The sequence below is a fragment of the Eumetopias jubatus genome, unplaced genomic scaffold, assembly GCF_037043125.1.
Source record: "Eumetopias jubatus isolate StellerSeaLion01/CBP00866 unplaced genomic scaffold, mEumJub1_p1.0 scaffold_2, whole genome shotgun sequence".
Lineage (NCBI taxonomy): Eukaryota > Metazoa > Chordata > Mammalia > Carnivora > Otariidae > Eumetopias > Eumetopias jubatus.
The window spans coordinates 130770914-130794097 of record NW_028274808.1 but is presented as its reverse complement, the minus strand read 5'-3'; the positions used below and the strand labels follow the sequence as shown (position 1 = coordinate 130794097).

Here is a 23184-nt window from a genome sequence, read left to right as displayed (position 1 = left end):
ACTGTTTGATTTTTCACACTGGCCAGATATCAAATGAACTCCACTTTTCCTGAGGAGGCTGGAGCATCAAGTTCCAGAGAGGCAGAGAGTCTAACCATGAACCAGCAACGAATGCCACTCAAAGTTCTAGAGAACTTGTTCCCTGCCCAATGAGATGCTAGAATGCAGACCCAAAAAGGTGTTCTTCCAACATCCAAAAGAACACTGAGAGGACAGAGAATAATAGAGCAGGGCCAAGAACTAAGATTTCATATTCCTAATGATAAGAGAGCTAAAACAAAGTGCGTTCTCTCTCCTGAGTTCATCACTTAATAAGAAGTAGGCTGCAGACAGCAGAACAGGTACCTGTAGCAGAAGTGACAACATCATTGACTGGGCACCCCCTGAGCCACCTGCCAAGCCAGCCAGCCCACTTCCTCAGTGCCAGACAGCCCACAGGTAAATGTGCCTGCGCGTGTCTGAACTGCCCGTTGGTCTCCATGACAACCTATAACAGACAGCTATGGATGGTATAATCAAAGCCCTGGTCTCCTACCTCCATAGCCCAAAGCTCCAGGGCTGGTCTCAGTAGGGCTGGGATCTGAAACTAGGATTGCGGACACAAGTCCCTGCCCATCCCTTCAGCCCAGGCAGAATGAGAGACTCTGTGTCCAACTTTGAGCAACAAATACCCGGCATCCGGGCCCCTGAACTGGCCTTAAAGGTTGGGACTAGAAAGCAGCTGAGAGATCGTGGGGCCTCGGGCAAAGCAGTCCTTAAAGGAGTCTATCAGTGTCGGATGTGAACCCACATGAAAAAAAGAAGAAATGCTGAGAAGGAAAGCACGCAACTCCCCCCTCCTTCTGCACCTGCCTCGTGGCCATGAGATCTATACTTAAAAGGCGCTGAGCCGACAGTGGAGAAGGGGCTTCTCTCTGCTAGAAGGAGTTCAGTTCTACTTCTGCAAGTTCTGAATCTTCCAGGAGAAAAGGACAAGTTTCACAATATATTTGAGCTCCAGTGCCTTTACTATTTGGTTCAATGCCTTTAAAAAATCCAAAACACAACTTGGCCTGAAACATGACCATTATCCCAGAACACTAGTATTTTTCCGCTGTAGGGACAGGCCAGTAAAATCAATCATCAGCAGCTCCAGCTTTTTTTTTTTTTTTTTTAATTTAAACCTGATAAATTCAGAACCAAAAATACCATGGAGGATGCATTCTACAGACAGTTTATTGGGCACATGGTACGTGTCAGGTCTTTGTGCTAGATGCCGAGGATCAGGTGCCCCATTAGGTGAACAAAATTCCGGCCCTCACAGATCTTAAGGTCTAGCACATTCTTCTGGGAACTTCTTTATTCAAAAGAGTGTATTTTACATGAAAATACCATCTCCATTATATAGCCATGCCTGTGACTGGAAGAGAGACCTCTGCATTTTGGCTGTATACAAATCCTTCTGTGAATATAAACTTCACGCTCCTTTATAGCTGCTCTTAAGAACTTATTTTGTTGGGTTCTTGACAACACTCTCCACAGAAGGTCACGGAGAGTAACTGACAAGGGTATCTGATTACGAGTTTCTTAAGGAATAGAGCAGAAGCCTCTCGTGCCACTGTCTCCCCCTCCCCCCAGGACTAATGACAAACACACAATAACCATGCTTTGCTGAGTAACAAATCGCTTTCAATGCTTCCTGTTGCTATGAAAAGGCAAAGTCCTATTTTGGATTCCTCACACTTTTGGTTTAGGCTGGTGGCTGGAACTTCTCTACAGATAAACACTGGCCACGGCTACATTGAAGAGAGATTGAATTTTAGGGCAAATCATACTAGTTTAACACCTTCATTTTAAGGACAAGAATGCCTCGAGCCAGTGACAGTGTATGGGGGCAGACCCAGGGACAGGGGAGTCTCTAGGGCTTTGTGCACGCATCTGTAATCTACACCCCCTCCACCACTGTCCCCCTGAAGCAGAACAGTAGTGACCAAATGTTAGCTGCAAACTCATGTTTCTTTGGAACTCAAATCCAGCACCTGTTCCACAGCTTAAGTCTCTCCTCAGTTTAGCCACCAGAGAGCTTGGGTCTGCTGAAAATCTGTAGGCATCTCCTAAACGTCAGGAAAACTCATATGTCAAATACTGAACACAGAAGATTCATTTCTAAAGCCACACAGTTGACCCCAATCGGGAAACCCAGTACATTCACATACCGGCCGGCCGTGAATGCTTTCGTAATATAATAGAGCTTTCTGCAGAGCCACCTTCTCATTGGCAATCTGGTCTTTGGTCATATCCTGAATAAACACAAGGAGAGAGAAATGAAAGATGGGGAAACATTTACGAGCACTCCTACTTCTTTCTGTAGACAAATTTCCTCAAGTAAGGTTAAAAAGTATCCTCCTACAGTCGTTCCTACGGGCTCTATTCAGAGCTTGCTTAGGAGTCAGCTCGTCCCGGCTTTCTGCCGGTGAAAGAGCTAGCACAGCAGAGTCGCCATCAACTCCTTGTGTGTCCCACACGGCCGCAAAGGCAGGATGAGGTAAGCGGGGCTGCGAGGCACGTGGGGCTTAGCTGAATGGCCCAAGCCAGGACTACAGCCCCAAAGGTTCGTCTACAATCCTTCTACTCTAGAGTCATCAAATCATCTGTTAACCTGCACGAGTTCTTTCTGCGATCTCTACATGAGAGTGTTCTGCTTTCAATGTGTCATCATAAACCAAAGTACTAGCACTGAAAACACTCTCAGGCTGTTCCATCTGCTTCTCTAGACATCTAAGGGTGTGGGAGACCAGGGCGTGGGAGGTCTGAGCAGGCGTCGCCGCATCCCTCTTCCCACTGGGACCATGTGTCGGGCCCTATGTTGCCACCATGTTGACTAGCAGTTAGCTTGGGGCCGCCCCCGAATCCCCACACCTTAATGTCTTCAGGACGGCTGCTTTCTGCCCGCTTCTCCTGGAGCTTCCTCTGGATGGATTCCAGTGTGGCTTCGACGCTAGGCTTTATGGCTTTATCGACGAGCTCTTGCTTCTTCTCATCTTCTTTCTCAAGCTGGGAACCGAAACTCTTGGGAAGCGTGTTGCTTCGCTGCCGCATCCTGGGGCTTAGGTCCTCTTCAGATATCTTTAGTTTGGACTCTAGTTTGAAAACATTTGGGGGTGGTGACATATGAGAATTGATGTCTGCTGAACCCCAACTGTTTTTCTGTGGTGTTACTAACCATTTAGCCCCATCTTTTTTGGGAAAGTATCTAATTATAACAGTAGTCGAAATCCCTGGGTTATTATGTAAAACCTGAGAAAATGCTAACATCTTCTTGGATTATCTGGAATAATTCCCTAACCCAAATTCCTGAGAAAGCTTTAGCTATGTAACATCCATGCTTTAGCCACACCAATAGGTTTGCTGTTCTCAGAATGTGGCAGATGGTTCTATACCCACTCCCTTACTGTTTAACAGCATCGACTGGCTGATCCAGCACCCCCAACTGCTGGCCAACTTTTTCCAGATAACTTACATACGTCATTTTGGCATTATTTTCCCTTTGTATTCCATTTGGTTATTTATATGACTATCTCCTAAAAGACAGCATGCTTTTTGAGGGACAAGGACCCAATCCTTTTTATATTCCTCCGTGCTTACAGGTCTTCTCCTAATGCCACAGCAAATAAAAATTCATGATTTAGGGAAATGGGGAAATGCTGCAGCATTTGCATCTTAACTAATCCAGGTTGCCCTGTGACGGAGAGCATGGTGAGACGTGGGGAAGGTGTCCTCTGAACACCGGGAGCGCTGGGAAGCAGCGTCAAGGAACTTGTCTTTCTGAACTATTTCAACAGGGGCACTCGGGATGTGGTGAGATCATGAATCCTGCAGGTGGCTTGTCTTACTGAAGCCATGGCATAGGTCTACAACATCACCTACCTTTAAGCTGTTTCCGGAATTTGGCAAGGTCATTTGTCCATTTTAGAACCTCTGGATTGGCTGCTTTGTCACTATGAGAAGGCTGAGAAAAGCAAAATTGAATGTAAATGTTTGCAAACTGGGGCAGGAAAAAGAAGATGAGTTTGATGATCAGTTTTTTTTTTTTTAATTTTGTAAGATTTTATTTATTTTTTTCAGAAAGAGAGAGAGGGAGAGAGAAAACACAAGGGGGGTGGGCAGAGGGAGAAGCAGACTTTCCGCTGAGCAGGGAGCCCAATGTGGGGCTCGATACCAGGACCCTGGGCTCATGACCTGAGCCAAAGGCAGATGCTCAACTTGACTGAGCCACCCAGGTGCCCCCCCCCCCCCCCGCCGCTTTTTTTTAAGAGAAGATAATTTCATTGTTTTGGGTGGTTTCAATACATAGTTTTATACTATTTTATGTCTTTTTTCTTAGGTTTGTTTATTTATTTGAGAGAGTGTGCATGGGTGCGAGTGGGGGGAGGGGGCAGAGAAAGAGCAGGGAAAGAGAATCTCAAGCAGACTCCCCACTGAGCGGGGAACCCAATGTGGGGCTCAATCCCATGACCTATGAGATCATGACCTGAGCTGAAGGCAGATGCTTAACCGACTGAGCCACCCAGGTGCCCTGTGATTAGTTTGTTTTAAAGAGGAAGAGAAGGTTGAGTCCCACCAGAAAAAGAAATTCATCATGAACAATTAGAGCAAATGTCATCAGTATAATTCCATTATCTTTCTTTACATCTGGTTATTTTCGATGCTTTCAGAGAATTCCTCACAGGCAAAATGCTGGACTTCCGTGAAGTCCATGGCCCCTTTTCATGAGTTGTAGGGTTTAAGCTGTCAGGCTAACAGGATGGAAAGCAGAGGGGACATACATCCTACACTGGAATCACCATGCAAAGTGCCTTTCTGCCACTCTTGTGGGCAACGCTAAGATAGAGCTGACAGCAGAATGAGGTAAATACTAATGAAATTTTAGAAGATAATCTTGAATTAAGTTTGAGCCAAAATAAAGAGTCACTTAATGATTTTTCCCATTCCTTCACAAGGTTAAGTTTATAAGAGGTCAACTAAAATGTTCAATCATATTTGTAAGAATACCCTGTGCAAGGAAAATGCTGATACATGATGTCTGGGGCATCTCAGGGTTTACTAGCCAGTTTCTATTGCCTTTTTGTTTTGGGGCTCCCCAGAAATCTCCCCTAACTTTTGATCACTTCTCTGAGTTTCTAATATGCTGGCATGTGGGCATTGTCAGGGGACAGGAGTGGACAGGGACAACCCTGTGAGGAGACACTTACTCTGTACTTCCTCTCCTCTTCAAATCTATCTTCGAACTTTCGGATCTTCTTTTTAAGGTTCTGAATCCTTCGCGTGAGCTGGGCAGGTGTCAGGTCCTCCTGCTCGTCATCGTAGGAGCCGAGAGAGGAGCTCCGGCGCCTGTGAGGGGCACAGGTTGGGGCACTCGCTGCCTGCTGAGGGGCTTGGGGATGGGGATGCGGCACGGAGGGAGAGGGTCCAGACAGTCTCCATCTTCCCATGTAAAAGAAAGGGGACTACCAATTCATTTGGTGACCCTGAGCTCTCTATGTTCCACCTATCAAATAGGCCTAACTTTCTCTCACTCACATTTACAATTAGCAAAGGTAGGACTGACATATGCACTGCAGACCTGAGAGTTAAATTTTAGATAGCTCTGGAGAGGATGTGCTAGTGGAAATTCAGTGTGCAGCGATGTAGTTGCGCCAACTGAAAAATTACAACAGAGCCTGTGTACTAGGATGGAGAATTCCCAATATGTTCTTCCACAGACTCACAATGTAGTTAAAAAAAAAACTGCCAGCCATCAACACCATTCCTATTCTTTCTAACATTAACAGCGATGATACATTTGCTTATCAGCAACACACACATACCTCATGAAAGAATGGGAATTTGGGGGAGAAGGAGGCACTTCTGTGTCATCCAGGTACTGCCTACTCTGCCCATAAGCATAGAACCGAGGAGAGAGCATGGGGTCACTGTCTTCATCCAGAAGCTGGCGAATCAGGCGCCCAGCCTGCGGGGAGAGGTGCGCTTCATCTGAGTCCACGTTCTCCTGCTGCCATGAGAAGGCAGGGAGGGGTTCTGGAAAATAAGGAGGGGAAGAAGTCAAAATTGTTCAGGAAAGCATAATTGTTTCCTAAGTTTTCTGAATGGCTTAGGAGGCACTGAATTTAGGAGGCACTGAATGACCTCACGTTTCAGATTTAAGGTTCCGATGAAGGACACTATGCCCCGACTGGAATCATCAATATATCTGATAAGTCCTCACTTGCTTTCCAAAGAGAATTTACTAGGGTTGCCCGGGGGAATGGCCTTGAAGAAGAACAAATGGTGTATGCTTCCAACCTCCCCCACAGGTCAGAGGCAAGACCTTTTCCAGGTGAGGGTATTATGGAGAAGAAAAGCATGTATGCCAGGGAGAGAGAGATTTGGCGTCGTGGGCTATACGTCCTTAACTGAAACAACCAGGGAGTCACATTTGTCTTGAGAGAGCCCATTTACCTAGGAGTTTGCACCTTCCATTTGGGGCTTTCAGTAAGCTGTTCATGTGCTTCTGCTTAGTGCTGGGATTAGTATGTGTAAGATGCATGTTCTGCACTTGAAGTTTCAGAAGCTGCTCAAGACTACAGTTAACCTAAGATGCTTACATAAATTAGTCAAAAACAAAAAGAAAAAGGATGCCTTACAAAGGGTAAATCTGTACAAATTATTTTAGATAGTCTTTAAGAAAAAAAAAAACGCACTGAACACAACATCCTGATTTGTCATTTTTGGATGAATAGGGTGATATTTATTTCTCTTTCCTTCAAGACCCATCTCAATATACTCCTTTCTGCATTAAAAAAAATCCTATCAGATTTTAAAGATAGATCTCAGATGATGTAGGGTATTTCATCTGTAGCAGTCCCTGAGTTTAAAAAAAAAAAAAAGGTAGGCTTCAAGTATACTTACGGATTACTGTGACTTACACAAGGCTGGGATCTGACCATGCTCTGAAATTCTGGGATTCCTAGAGCAACATTTGTTCCTTCAGCTATCAAAGTGTTTATCAGATCTACAAAATTATTTCACACAAGTGCCTGTTCAGTATTTTACTTAAAAAGATCGTATCAGGGGCATCTGGGTGGCTCAGTCGTTAAGCGTCTGCCTTCAGCTCAGGTCATGATCCCAGGGTCCTGGGATCGAGCCCCGCATTGGGCTCCCTGCTCGGTGGAGAGCCTGCTTCTCCCTCTGCCACTCCCCCTGCTTGTGTTCCCTCTCTCACTGTGTCTCTCTCTGTCAAATAAATAAATAAAATCTTTTAAAAAAATAAAAAGATCGTATCATAATCATAGAACATTAGAGCTGGTTAAAACTTCATACATTAACTAATTTAGTGATTTCTCAACCCCGCTGCACATTAGCATCACAAAGGGAGATACTCATAACTTCTAATGCACAGGTTCTCACCGCCCCCCCCCCAACTAAACAGAATATTTAGGTGAGGGCCCAGATACCTGCCCCACCCCCCAAGCGTACTTTAAAAGCTGCCCAAGTGATCCTAAATGCATCAGGTTTAAGAACCACGGATTCAATCCAACAGATTATAGACAAGGAAATTGAAACCCAAAGAATTTAAGACCAAATCTAATTTAAGAATTTAAGAGCAAATCTAATCAATGACAAGAGTTGGGACGAAAACGAAATCTCCTGACTTGAGGGACAGTGCTTCAATTTAGTATGGGCCAGATGCTCTAATCACAAGGATGGCTACCTGAAATTTTTGAAGATCCCACAGTAGGAGAGATAAGCATATTAATGTAAAAAAAATTAACCTCATGTGGAATGAGGTCCATAGGTTCTCAAGATTTAAAGAGAGAATGAAGTTATCTGGGAACTCAGATGGTAATATAAATTATTTTTAAAAAATTAAAGCAGTGTTGAAACAAATTTTTATCTGCTACTCTCAAAAAGTGGCAGGGAATATTCTGGTAGATATATCGGGCTAATGGTGGAGGTGACCAGGAGGTGCCCCCTCATTTGTACTATTGAAGCTTGCAGGAGGCTCCTCCTAAGTGTCAAGGCTCAGATATGAGCAGCTCTAAACTCCTGGCATAAAAGAGCAAAAAAAAAAAATCAATGCGAAGTGAGGGAAGGAGAGGGCAAGAGGAAAATAATCCCTAGAGAAATAAGAAAAGTGTAGTGTTAAGTTACCGAAAATGGAACTAGGAAACTGGCCAGACTGTATTTGTTATTTCGTGGTAATTCTTAAGACAGCAGTGATTTTTCTGTAAGGACTAATATCAATAGAGCCAGGCAGGGAAAGGGTTAAGATGCAGCCAGTGATAACCTCATGGCAGAGTGGCAAAGGGGCAAAACAAGGTGGGGAAGGCCAAGGTGGTGTGGAGGGGACAGAGGGCACAGGAAAAGCAAAGTCTGATGTTGGTATTGGCATGTGGGTGTGCTGGCTAGTTGGACATTTCTACTCATCGCAGTTTAGTTTGAATAGGTGTTAGCTTACATCCTGAAATCTTTTAATTTGTCGGAACCTAGCAGAATCTCTCTTCAGAACTATCACAACTCATCTTTCAGTTTTCAATTATGTGGCCTCAGTGTACAAAATGAGTGTCTGTGACCATTATCCAAACAGGTCTCCAGTAAAAAATGTATTATGATCCTGAATTAACGACACAACACTAATCACGGAACTGAGTTATGCTTGTTTGATGCTTTGTGGAGCCATTCATCAGATTTCCTTTGTGTTAACACAGACCCATTCTTGACCACTCACTTGACTGATAAGAAGACCCAACATGCCCTTTTCTTAACGTCACCAATGGTATATATGAAATACACAGCTGAAGCAATTCGAGCTTATGGGTGACATTTTCTCTTAAAGGATATAGTTAGCATAAATGAATTCACTAAAAATTGACAAATGTAAAACCATTATGAATTTCAATGAACAAAATAAAAGGTTACGTTGCATCGTTAGTATGCATGCAGTACAGAAGTGAAGTTTCTCACCCATGCAACATGAAATGCTTGCATTTCTCTCTTCTCTCTTTTTTTTTGTTTCCATGGGTTTATTCATTTACTTTATTGAAATATAATTAACATACCGTGTTATTTAGTTTCAGGTGTATAATATTCAACAATTCCCTGCATTACTCGGTGCTGATCAAGATACGTGCACTCTTATCCATATTATCTATGGATACCACCCCCCGCCCCGCCCCTCCCTCTGGCAACCACCAGTTTGTAGGTAATAGTCCGTTTTTTGTCTCTTTTTTTCCCCCTTGTTCATTTGTTTTGTTTCTTAAATTCCATATGAGTAAAATCATATGGTATTTGTCTTTCTCAGCCTGACTTATTTCACTTAGCTTAATACCCTCTAGGCCCATCCATGTTGTTGTAAAGGGCAAGATCTCACTCTTCCCTTTTTTTCTACAGAATTAAAATTTAAGGCTCTTATAATTTATAAAATTACACATAATATATAGTTCAATATAACTAAATCAGTAAAACCAACTATTCTTCTTTTAGTTTGTAATGATCTAAAAATACAAGACCTGCTCATGTTTTGACAGTTGGCACTTAGCTAGACAAAGAAGAAAGAACCAAGAAAGAACCAAAAGTGGTACAGGACAGGATGCCAACTGCATTGCCTGCCTAGAGATTCAGTTTTGAGGATGTATTCATTGACCATTCCCAGTGCCTAGTCTGAGAAATAGTTTATATTTTAATCCGTAATTCTAGAGCAATGAAATGGACAGATATTCCAAGAAAAGTATTCAAAGGGAAAACAGAAAAGATTTGAGGCTTTGAATTAGATTTTCATCTTAAAGCACCACATAAAAGAAATGTGTTTTTATATCCAGACCAGAATTCCTTAAGTTCCGTGATTTTAGTCACGTGTCTTGTCACAAAGAACTCTGGACATAAATATGGCATGTCTCTCTATGAAAAATTAATCCACCAGGACAGCGGACATCACAGCAGGTCAGAAGTAACAGAGATAAAAGCTGTACTCATGCTACCTAAGTAATCGAAAAGAATAGATCCTGGGGGAGTTCCAATTGAGACAGTACCGTACACACGGAAATAAAGGAAATTCACCGAAGGAAGAAGAAACATGGTTCTGAGTAATATTAATGTGGTCATTGAGATACAGCTACTCTCTGCTTAGCCAGTTGGATCCATCTGCTATACAAAAGAAAACTGGCTACTAAGATGATTTATTGAAGAAATCTGCCAGAATTAAGGGAGCTGATGTTTTCCACTTCTCATTTCCAACTACATGCTATTTAGAGTCATTACTTCCTGGCACGATGTCATACTGTCTTTCAAGGTGACTCCTCGGTGGTGCGAGGAGGTATGTGCACATCCCAGACACTGGAAGATGTAAACCCCACCCGGGAGGGAAATCCTATTATAGAAATTTCCTTAGTGTTCCAAAACGTAACCTTAGAACAATAGTAGCCCTATTAAATTGTTCAAATAATCTTGCAAACTATCAGAGTTAGAAGGAACCTTAGTAGTCAGCTTTGTCAATCCCAGTTTAATCCTTACATTTCATATATCCGCTTTGTCTCTATTTGCAAATGTAATAAGTAGGCCCTTAATTGCTCCGTTTAAGTCATTAATAAAATGTGTGGAACAGGCTAGAGCTGAGGACTTTGCTAATGAGAAGACCCCCATTTGTGTCAACTTTGATCTGTGTATCTGCATGCTTAATCAGTTACTAATTCACTCTGTTACCTGACTGTCTGCTATTCTTGCCACATCTGACAGGGCACTGGAGTCCCTGTTAAAGGCCCAGCTGAGGTCTTTTCAAATGTGACATTTCCTAACCCAGAGTCACACACACAAACACACACACACAAGGATGCTGGTTTGGTAAGCTCTGTCCTTGGTCAACGGTGGAGGACCCGGTAATTACGGACTCCTTCTCTGTGTTCAGAGCCACCCACTGTCATTAGGTAGAACCAGGCTCTGGTTTCAAAGAAGTCCAACTTAGGCTGGTTTTTCCTGAAACTATATTTGGAAACATTTATGGAAGACAGTAATAACATCAACTAACACTCACATAGTGCCTGTTAGGTGCTTGTATTGTGCCAAGCACTTTGCAAATATTAGCTCACTTAATCCTTGCAACAAACTTACTAAGTGAATACTACAATATCTATTTACTCATTATTATCTTTTGTTATGCCCATTTAAAAAAAACCATTTATTTATTTGAGAGAGAGAGAGAGACAGAGCATGAACGGGGGGGAGGAGGGAGAGGGAGAAGGAGACTCTGTGCTGAGCAGGTAGCCCAATGTGGGACTCATCCCAGGACCCTGAGATCATGACCTGAGCTGAAGACTTAACTGACTGAGCCACCCAGGTGCCCCTGTTATGACTATTTAAAGATGGAGAAACTGAGGCTGAAACTGTAACACATTTACTAACTTGTCCACAAAGCTGCTAAAGCTGCCTGGTCTTAGCCATTATGGCCCCCTGCCTGCCAGGATACATAACTGGCATTGCTGAGAAAGAGGCATCAGAGAGGAAGTCAGGAGATTTCGTTATCTTGAATCATCATTTTGCTTCTTTTGGCCTCAACTTTCTTATCTATATAATGGCAGTGTCCAGTCAAAAGGTCTTTACGATCCCTTGCTTCTTCATCATTCTTTCAGAGAATTTCCAAAGTTATTTTGGACAAGTAGTAAGTAATAAATAAGAAATACAAAGTATTTTATGTCCTTTAAAAATGTTCTTTTAAGCGGGGCGCCTGGGTGGCTCAGTTGGTTAAGCGACTGCCTTCGGCTCAGGTCATGATCCTGGAGTCCCGGGATCGAGTCCCACATCGGGCTTCCTGCTCAGCAGGGAGTCTGCTTCTCCCTCTGACCCTCTTCCCTCTCGTGCTTTCTATCTCTCGTTCTCTCTCTCTCTCAAATAAATAAATAAAATCTTTAAAAAAAAAAAAAATGTTCTTTTAAGCTTAACTTCACCAGGACAATGTTAATAGAATAGCTGAGTATTTAAACCTCAATACTTCCACAAATGATACCCCTAAATCAAGATGAATTGGCTGATAAGGAACATTCTGATTATGCAATTCTGAAAGGTTTACATAACAAATAATGGTACATTTGATTTGTGTACTCATTTAATTTTGGAGAGTGGAAGTAATAAAATGATAATATGATGTGGATAGGTAAAAAAATGTGCCCTAATACATAGCTACATACAGAGCGAGAGCAAAAAAAGGAAAAAGCATGTATTATGTATCTGCCAACAAGCATGATGAGACTCTGAGCCTGTGTTCACGTTGAGAGGGTTCCACTCTATCTAATTATTAGGTTCATTTACTTTTTTGTTGCCCTGATACAACATGCCCCAGAAGCCCGAGAACGTCATTGCCATATGGGAGCTTCCACTGCTAAGGCTAGCGCCAGCAGGCTGCTCACTGAGTACTCACCTAACATTCTACGCTTCTGTAACGAGAGAGTGTGACCTAAGGTGTGGGGACGGCGAACAGACCAGCAAACCAAAAAGAGCGGGTTACACTACATGGTGGCTCGGAGACTGGTAATGGAGACTTACAGGCGGATTCTGGCTCAGAAGGTTTGATTAACTATTACTTCCACTTATATATTTTGTTGCCCTAGTTTCACTTTCACAGCTTAAATTAGTGCAAAGTGGATTCCTTACTGCAAAGCTACCATTTTGTGTGTTTCTTAGTGAAGCTATAAAAAAAAGGTAATATTTTAGTGATTGGACTCATGGCTCTCATCTGAACTATCCTTTATGCAACAATTCCTTTATTTTGATTATACTTACTGTTATAATGTAAGGGGAAAATTTAAAATAAATATATGATAAAAAATGGCCACTGAAAACAGTAACCAAATGATCAAAATGGCCTTGAAATGAATCCGTGTAGAGTTTTAAGATGCGCAAGTTCAGGAAGTAAGGCAGTAATTGGCAAAAGTTAACACAAATCCTTTCATAAATTACATAGATAACATAATTAGCATTTCCAAGCCTACTGCATTCCCCCCCCATAAGCTTTTTAAGATTCCACCTTATTTCCCAATATAACATAAAATTATGGATAACATAATTTGGTCACAGACCAACATAAAATGTTGGTTCCTTCATATTATTATTATTATTATTATTATTATCTAGAAGAGAGTTCTTTACATTAAGTAATAAAACAGTTTTAAGGGAAGTTAGCTTCCAACCACACTGGAGGGAATTTTCATACTGCCCTCTTAACATATGCTGGAAGAGATCACAAATTTATGACTGACTAAGATAAAAATCACCAAACTGAGTCCATTTCAGGGGGGGATTAGATGAATCTCCCTGCCCCCTTTACTGAATATACCAAGGTAATGTGGCTAATTTGAATTCTGTCCAAAAATCCTAGTTTTTATCTAGAGTTCTGTGTGGAGACTGTATTAGTGAAACCCAAATACAGCACTTGTTTTAGCTACTGCTTTTTTCTTTTATTTGGGTAACAGCGGCTACTACGGGACTTACTTTTTTGTGTGTGGGGGGGTTGTTTTCAATGAATTTAAAACACACTTGAATATTCCGAAGTCCACAAAACAAAAGAAGAACAATAAAACACTACCCAGGAATGTATCACTGAAATTAAAAACAAAACAAAACAAAACACCCTGCAATTTTTTCTAGTGACCGTATCATGAGCTGGGAAGGTCTGAGAAAATCTCCAACCCAACTGCCTAATTACATGGGAAAGGGCTAGAACATGTTTCTTGGATTGCAAAGAGGGAGAACTAGAATAAAAAAACAGTTTGTTTTCACGTCACCAAGCCCTGGATGCAAGGAGCATAAAGGGATTGCTGTTTTTTCACTTTGTGGTCTCTTTAGACCGTCTTTTGCTCCTTCATCTAAACTCATTATCACAATGAGTACTGTTTGGTTTAAAAAGGGGTGGGGAGAAGACGAGGAAATCCAGGTGCTTCGGAAAAGGACTGATGTCTTGTAGCTGTGATTCTCTCTGTCACTGTGTTAAGTCGTGCTGTTGTTCTGAAACCAGGCACACAATTTCTCCCTCTTTGTAGCCTCCAAACACACCCAGTGCACAGAGGCAGCTGGGCATGCATTTTGGATACACACTGAGATTGGTCCGGATGCAGACACAGGGATAAGGGAGGAAGAGCAGCTTGATGACACCGTAGCAAGCATCTTCCTGAAATGCAGTTTTGACAAGATGAGGACACCCTCTTCTTCCTCACAAGTACATGTCTAATGATTTGCCAAAAATCTCCAGAAAAACCAACCTTAAACACTGTATTATTGCAGGCTTTCCCTCGGAAGCATTTTTTATTCAGTGTTCTCTCTGAGGAGCAAATCCCTTATGCTGGCTAACCTGGCTTTTAAAAAATGCTATCCATTAAAAACAAAGAAGCAAAGCAAACCGAAACATCTTTCTTGAAAAAAAATGGGAAGGAGATTTCATGAAGGAGGTAGCTGGTTGGCATGTAGCAGCGGGAAGAGCAGCTACACCCAGATGAGGTCCTAAGCGTGTATGGCTTGCTCAGTACTCCGCTCGGTACTACTAAAGGGGAAACACACACACACACACACACACACACACACACGTATCGGCACTCCCGGTGAGTTAAGAAATGAAGGCTGCAAGGTGACGCTACGATAGAGGGCAAGCACATTTTCTTTCTTAGATTGCAATTACTCCTGGCGACATTTAATGTGACACATTCCTATGCCAGGGAAAGGATTTGCAGTCATTTAGAAATGCAGTTACTCCTACACCCATCGCTTTCATACATCCATGTGGTGACGCGCCCCTCATTTAGGCTACTTTATATATGCTTTTCTGATATTAAATCATCCAAATAGCAGAGGATCTTACCTTCCCAGCTCTTCTCATCACACAATGCAGTCAGGTCGAGCTCAGGCACTTCAGAGACAAAGCTCTCCTGCTGGTCATCGGCATCTTGAGTCCTCTGCAGTTTGGTGTCAGGTACACTGGGATGCTCCTGAATCTTCATTGTGGGGCTCTGTAATAACAGCACAACGTCTCCAAATATCTACTGCTCACCAAAACCCACAAACGTCTGCAGCAATTCCACTCCTTCTGGATGAAACCTCCCAAGCTGTGGCGGTAGATGCACCCAGCCCAGAAATCAAAATCATAGCTCGATGCCCCCTGGATCCTAGCTGGCCACTTGCATGCAAAAAGCAACCATCCATCTATGCTCCTTTAACTTTTCTTCTGTGAGAAAGGCAAGAGGATTTCCACGAGCTGCTGCTCTGGGTAACTGCAGGTAGCTGACAGTCTTGACGGTTATTGACTGGGGTCGGGAAGGAGGGGAAGGAGTTTGTGTTTCCTTAAAGGAGTAGGGCTCTGAAGACCGTAAACAACAACAAAAATCCGGCTACTGCTGTTGCCAAGGCTGGGGAAGCAACACGGTGTCTCCTGCATGCAGACTTCTTTGCCCCTTAGGGGAACAATCCTGCAAGGCCGGGAACAGCGGCTGTGTGCACGAATGCTCTCCTGCTGGCCCTGGCAGGCTTAGATCAATTAAGCAGGGCTAGCTGCACAGTCCCAGATTTCCTGTGGTTGTTTTCGCCCCAAGTGTGGGGAGGACAGACTATTTATGGAGGAGCTCTGGGCATTAAAGCATTGTTGCGCAAATTCAAACAGCACAGGGGTTTGGCAGCTCATCTGGGCTAGCAGTAAGGAATACGGACTCTGGAAATGAGCCAAAATTACACAGGCAGCAGGACTTTTTTTTTTTTTTTAAAGTAAAAAAACCAAGAACTGGCAAGTCAGCAATGCATAATTTATATCTTACAAATATCCAACTGTCACTTGTTTTCCTACAAGTCATCTAGTCCGAATATTAAATACTCAGCTACACTTGGTTTTGCTGGTTGGGGGCACCTACACCCAGGCTGAGATATCTGGGGGATGGGAAAACTCTCTCTCAAAGGCTGCTATTTTAGCTAAGTGATTTTATGTGAACAAAATTTGCATTGAAATTCATTCTTTTTTTCCTTGCTCTTTTGGCATCTTATAAACCCAATCACTGTCACTTTCCCTTCTCTCCTAAGATTATAAACACAAGTGTTTACTCACAAATATTCTTCTCAAGTAGCACAGATCTGTACAAAAGATTTTCTTGGAGAATAACTGGAAATTTATTTTAGCAAATATGATAAAAGAAAAAAACCCAAACATCTGGAAGTCATAAATGATTCCATTAATGCATGAGAAATGCTCTTCTGCTTAAAATAAGCACTATTAAGACTTCCAGCTACTTTTAATAGCTATTCAACCCATTTTGATATCACCAGGGAATAGATGGGGCTTTTACTGTTATATTTCCACAAAATGATGCAAGAGGACCGCTATTTTCTTCACCACATTGGGAATACAGTTCATGATGAGCTACCAAAGTCAGATGAAAATGCCAGGTAAAACTGGGGCTTTAAGATACTTTCAAAATGCTGCTTGTCTGTTGGGGGAGAAGATAGAGTATGCATTTATGCCAAAAAAGTTATTTGTTCCTTGAGCTGAATCCTAAGCGGACCAGGGCTGAATGACCAAATCTGGCACTCAGCTTATTAAGAGCTACAGGGTCAGTCACCAACCGTGTGTGTGCGCGCGTGTGCGTGTTAGAACCTGCATACCGCAAATACACATTTTGTCAATAAAGATTCTAACACTTTTTCCACTTAGAGACATACAAAAAGGAAGACTATAAGAAATATGATTCCATATTATAAGCCCAGCATGTTGTCCATGTGGAGTGTTTTTCGGCCCCTGACACTGCACTACAGTGGGACGGACGTGGATCTTTCTAACAAGCAGACCTGCATGGCTGATATTCACTGTGCTTGGTGCTTGGGCTGAGCTGCTTCACTTCTCTGAGCCTCCATTTCTTAATCTGTGAAACGGCATGAACAATTCCAATCTAGCAAGGTTCCTTTGAAGATCTGGGAAAAGGTATGCAAGGCCATTAGCACAGTGCCTGGAGCATAAGATACACACAGGTGAGGCCCTCAGTATTTTCATCATCTAGGCACCATAAGAAGATGAGAAAAACACTGCCACATCTCAAAATACCAGGGAGAGGTGTTGGAGACGAGCCATGTTCAACAGCAACTCAAGGCGAACCGTGCTACCAGGAAGAGGGGAGTTCTAGATGCATGATGAACAAACAGAGAAAAGAGCCACTTGGGGTCCCAGCATGAGTCAGCCACAGCGATTTTGTTTTGGGGACAGTGTGGGTGAGAGGGGTCAGGAGGAGGAACAGATGCAGCAAACCTGGGGTTTGCTGGTCATAGCAGGGGAGGACAGGATGGAGGGGCGGCCGGGGATGAGGGCGTCGGATCAGCAGACGCTGGACTGAGAAAGGCCTTGTATGCTCCGCTAAGTTTGGATTTTAGCCTGTAGTTGATACTGGAATGCCACGGAAGGATTTTAGAAACAGAGTAACAATGGTGAAATGTGTTTTCCAGGCTGAGGCCTTGCAGATGGGAGTGAATGCTGGTGGGAAGACCTACAGGCCTAAGCACTGGGTTCTGTAGGCAGCCCATGTCCCTTCCCAACGCGAGATACCGGCTTTGCTTCCTGCCATAAGTGTATCCCCTCAGGGCACTCAGAGTCCTGTGGTGCTTGACACGACACATGTGAAATGCTGAAACACACACACACAGGCATACACTAATGTAAAAATGCGTACTTTTTACGATTGCTCCATCTGTATTAGCACCCATTTCAAAGGAAATTGAGATAATTTTTTTCTGCATCTGAATTAGTACCCATTTTAAAGAAAACTAAAATTAGAAAATTAATTTTTCCCCTCCAAAACGCACAGTATTTCCTTCGATGACATGGTTTGGCGCACCCCCTCTGTGCTGGGCATTGTGAGCCATGCAAGCTCCCTACACTGAGAGAGCTGATATTTTGTGGAAGAGGCTCAGGAATGCTCAGTGGGGTTCTGAGGACAGTTGACTTGGGCGCAATACAACAACAGACCACCTTGTGGATTAGTTAGCTGCCCTTCACAGTGTTCAGATGAAGTCTGGGAGTCGGGCATGTGGGAGAGGGAGAGATTACTGCCCTGGGTAGGAGGCTGGAATAGACAACCCCTAAGATCCTATTATTCTAACGAAGAGAATCAGGTCAAAAGTTTATTAGTTTATTCGTGTGTGTGTGTGTGTGTGTGTGTGTGTGTGTATCACATGATATAACAGGGCCATTGTGTGCTAGAGATATGAAGATAATATTTACTCATTTATTCAACTAATAATTTTTGCATACCTATTACATGCTAGACAGTTTTCTAACACTGGAGATACTTCAGAGGACAAAATAAAGTCTGTCCTAATGAATCTTACAGGAAGTGACAGTAAAAGAAAAAATGTCAGATAGTGACATGAACTATGGAGAAAAATAAAGCAGAGAAAGAGAGATGATGGAGGTGGGGGACACGGTCTACTATTTTCTATCTGGTGGTCAGGAAAGGCCTTTCTTATGAGGTGACATATAAGCAGAGATATGAAGGAAATGTGGGAGTGAGCCATCAATGGGAAGAGCATTCCAGGAAGAAGGAAAGCAAATGCAAAGGCCCTGAGGCATGGTCACTGTGTAGAGATCACTGTATGTGGAGTCACCATGTAAGGGTGTTTAGAATGTGCCACATATAACAGGGTATCACTCACATTGTAGACCTATGTTCACCCGCATAAGCATCTGGACTTTCTGGCTGATTTCCTACACAGCAGGGGAAGGGTCTCTGCTGCATTAACCACACCAGCTTGTATAGTACGGACACGCTTGGCCCAGCACTCGCCAGTGCATCCACATGCTCAGCTCTGTTCTGCTGTGCTGTGATCAGTCCCTGCGGTTGCTGCTCTCTTACCTGCATGATGCTCCTGGAGGCCTGGTTCCCAATTTCCGGCCTCATGGGTCTCACCAGAACCCCCCGCAGTTGCTGCGCTGGGGGATGCAGCGTGGGCTGCTGGTGTGGGCCCGGGCTTATGTACATACGGGTGCTAGGGCTGCCGCTCCGTGGCTACCCAGGCTGAAGCTGTTCAGGCTCTGCAGCAATACACCAGCATCAAGTCTACTCTTCCCTCAAATACTCGTCAGCCTAGACTGGGTGGGGCCCCTCTCCAGATTGTTCCCCACTCTCTCCTCGTGCTTGTCCTATAGCATTGCCCTGGTCTACTTGCTTGTCCGCTGCTTCTCTTAGGTCATTCATGTTCAAATGTCAAGGACATTCTCAAATACCAAAATATTTCTGGTTTCAACTTTTGTTGTTTACACGTCTTATGTCTTCAGTTAAATCATAGAGTAAATGGATTACAGTGGTCCCCCTTATCTGGGGGGATACATTCCAAGACACCCAGTAGATGCCTAAAACCGAGGACAGTGCTGAACCCTACAGACACTCTGCTTTTTCCTATACATACACACCTGTGATAAAGTTTAATTGATACATTAGGCACAGTAAGATGAACAATAACTACTAATAGAACAATTATAATATACTGTAATAGAAGTTATGTGAATGTGGTCTCTCTCTCAAAACATCTTTACTCTGCTCGCCTTTCTTCTTGTGATGGTGTGAGATGACAAAATGCCTACGTGATGAGATGAAGGGAGGAGAATGACGTAGGCACTGTGACGCAGCGTTGGGCTACTAGTGACCTTCGGATGATATGTCAGAAGGACAATCGTCTGCTTCTGGACCAGGGCTGACCAGGGGTAACTGAGACCACAGAAAGTGAAACCATGGATAATGGAGGACTACTGCAATTTCACAATTTTCAATTCAGGGATCCTTGTGCTGCAAGTTCACACACCAAACCCCTGTCAAAAATGATGTACCATACAAAAACACACTACATCTTCACGGCTCTTAGGAGAGACAATATGGTACGGCAGATAGGGGATGGGCAGAGATCTGAGTTTCAGTACCAGCTGATCGGCTGCAAGATCTTGAATGAAAACCTCTCTGTACTTTGGCTTCTTTTTTTAAAGCTTTGTTTTTTCTGTCACACAAGTGTAAGACTTCATAGAGTTGTTATGAAGATGAAATGAAAAACATGTATAAAAATGGCTAGCCCATAGTAACTGAGAAAAATACGCTATTTCCAATTATTTACTACCTCCCTTTCAACATTCATTCATCTGCAAGTGTTTACTGAACACATACTATGTCCTAGGCAGTGGGATTACAGGAATTAACGAGGTATGGAATTTAGTGTGGAAGGAAGACACTGAACGTAGAAATGCCCGTGTCACACATGTTATAACAGAAAAAAACAGGCCGCTAGAGAGCCAATACTCAGAAAGCTCACCTTGCCTGAGGCTTCAGGTGACAGCCCATGTTCAGGTCAAGGAACGGCTAACTAGGGGCACCTGGGTGGCTCAGTCGTTAAGCGTCTGCCTTCGGCTCAGGTCATGATCCCAGGGTCCTGGGATTGAGCCCCGCATTGGGCTCCCTGCTCAGAGGGAAGCCTGCTTCTCCCTCTCCCACTCCCCCTGCTTGTGTTCCCTCTCTCGCTGTCTCTCTCTGTCAAATAAATAAATAAAAATCTTAAAAAAAAAAAAAAAAAAGGAACCGCTATTAGTCTACTCACCTTATCTTTGTCAAGACTTGCCCCTGTCTAACTGGACCTGGCTTTTCCAATCCTCAGACTTCACTGATCTTGCTCCTCCCCTGACTTCAAATAGGTGGTGAATTTTTGTTTCGTCCCTTCTCCCTCCCTGCACAGGATATAAATGAGTACCCTAAGAGCTTACCAGAGCCAGGAGCGATGAGATCAGAGAGTGTACTGTGTAATGCAGTTTGCACAGGAAGGAACCACACAGCGTTAATACAAGAACCACATGGAACCATAAACATTTACTGTTTGGCCTGACAATAAAGGAAAGTGGACATAATAGCGTTCCAAAATTCATGTGAATTGCAAAGCTTCCGTAGCCTTTAGAGACTGGATGAAATGGGAAGTGAATCTAAACAAATAGAGCTTTTAAATTATTCTGGTTCTAACATTAAAACCAGTAACAAAATCCTAACGCTTCCATGGAATACAGTGAAGTTGAAATGACACAGTGATTCATTTCATAAGTACTTGTTGACAGGATATTTCAGAATTTATCTCAAACCTGCTCAGGGCACATAAAAGCCTACACTTAAGATGTCTGATAATTAATATTAATGCTCAGTCTTGATTGGAAAGCCTTGTCTTCTTTCTCTCTCTCCCTTCTTTTACTTTTGTTTTGAAGGAGGATAAAAAAGGGAAATGGTCTTTTGTTTATTATGAATGTCTTATTTGTTATCAAAGGTATGCTTCTAAGCTCTTCTTTTTTTTTAAGCTCTTCTAAGCAGTAGGCTTAGAAAGCATAATGTAAAAATATTGCAAAAGAATTTAACACTTCATTAACCTTATACTTCTGAAATAAAATGACCTCACCCAAATAAGGTAATACCCTTCTAAGCACTCAATAATTCTTACAGGTTTTGCTTTCTTGATAAAGAGATTAAACATAAGGTTACAGTTTTAATATTCTGGACTTCATACAGAAGCATGAACTATTTCCACATCAGAAAATAACTTATCAGAAGGAATCAAATGGAAGCATGAGATTTAAGCTCTATTGTAAACAGAACTTTGAAAATCTGTACTTTCAGTGATATCTTTTGGAATCTAGAAATTGCTAGTTTTAAGGATGACCTTTCTTCTGGGTACTTACAGATGTTCACTGAGCTGAAAAAGAAACAAAAGAACAAAGACCCTGGACTCCAACATATTCAGGGAATAGGACGCCAGGCTCTTCCTTACATGAGTTCATTTCATACATCCCAAAAAAGTGTATTTTATTAAAATGCCCACCTTTTGAAAACCTACCCATAAAAATCATACTTTAGTTTCACTGGCCATCTGAGATCTTGAGCAGATTCTCTTTTTGGGTAAGATTAGTTGATTAAAAAAACTAAAAAGATGTGCAACGAAAGGATAAACCCACGTTCACTTTTCAACACGTGCATTCAAACAAAAACACATCTAGGGCTGCAAAATGCTTATTTCAAGAATAAAGTCACAGTTGTGCCTGCATTTGCGTTTGAACCGTAGATTCTAAGACTAGCTTCTCTCTGCCTCTGTGTCCCTCTGAGGAGCATCTCCGAGACTGGGTTTAATGTTCCACATTCTAACGGAGATGCTAGTCAAAACAAGAAAGACCGACCACCTTTTCCTCAATAGCCGGCATTGGTGGCCTTAATCGTACATGAATCTAAGAACTTACAAGGAAAATTTTAAAGGATGGTATTAATGAGGACCAACTGTCTTCATGGAAAATGAAACTGGAAAGAGCCATCCACAGTGAGCATGTAAACACTGGTTTCTCAATCTCAGGCTATAGGAGATGTGAAATAAAACACCGCTTGGGCAGAATTCTAGGAGGGGTAACCAAAGTCTAGACTTATTTTTCATCTCTGAAATTTAGGAATTGTTGTGACAGTACCAGAACACCAGATTAACTATTGAGGTTGTTTAATCAGTTCTAGAAAGTTCTACACATATTAAGTAGTAAACAATGATATCGCACTGTAAACAAGGGAAAGGGCGTTAAAAATGGAAAACATCTTTTCACGGTCTGTCCCTAATAATTAAATATATATCCTTTAGTGAAAGCAGCACATGCCTTCCCGAATAGAAGCATCATCCCAATCTTGTGGAGTGATGTCTTGTTTTTCTCCTTTGGGCAGTTGTAAAAGAAACCTGACACGGAGAGCTTAGGCTGGATTTTAACTCACTGCTTAATTTTATCTCCTAGCTGAACGTATGATGACGACCATGATTATTAATAGTGAATGCTTAAGGAGTGCCAGCAGTGGGCTGGGTGCTGATTGGCAACTGCACATGCCTGACACATGTTAAGAATAGGACCTGGCACATGGAAGCAGGATTTGAAACTTTTCCCCTGTGATTCATCCACCATCATGGGCGCTGCCCACAAACGTACCAAGGCAAACTGAGCTCGGCACGGATTTAGTTCGGGTGCCACTTGGAATTTATGAGTTAATGTTATGAAGTCCATCCACAAAGGCTGCTCTATACCCTTTCATCTCATAAGGGAGAACAGGCATAAAAGGGAGGAACCGAGAAGACCTCTCTAGGAGGCGGGCAAAGCAATCTTCTTTAAAGTCACGTTCAATG

At 42.7% G+C, this 23184-nt stretch overlaps 1 protein-coding gene across 1 annotated transcript in view; it reads right to left on the bottom strand.

Annotated features, from left to right (window-relative positions):
• The window catches only part of LOC114220139 (protein FAM13A), a 103587-nt gene that overhangs the window by 20474 nt on the left and 59929 nt on the right, over window positions 1–23184 (bottom strand). Inside the window, exons 8-13 of the mRNA XM_088021109.1 lie at window positions 14855–15002; window positions 5847–6057; window positions 5232–5370; window positions 3907–3988; window positions 2899–3119; window positions 2196–2279 (exon numbers count right to left, since the gene is read on the bottom strand). Coding sequence (XP_087877235.1) covers window positions 2196–2279; window positions 2899–3119; window positions 3907–3988; window positions 5232–5370; window positions 5847–6057; window positions 14855–15002 — 885 coding nt within the window. The remainder of the gene's footprint in view (window positions 1–2195; window positions 2280–2898; window positions 3120–3906; window positions 3989–5231; window positions 5371–5846; window positions 6058–14854; window positions 15003–23184) is intronic.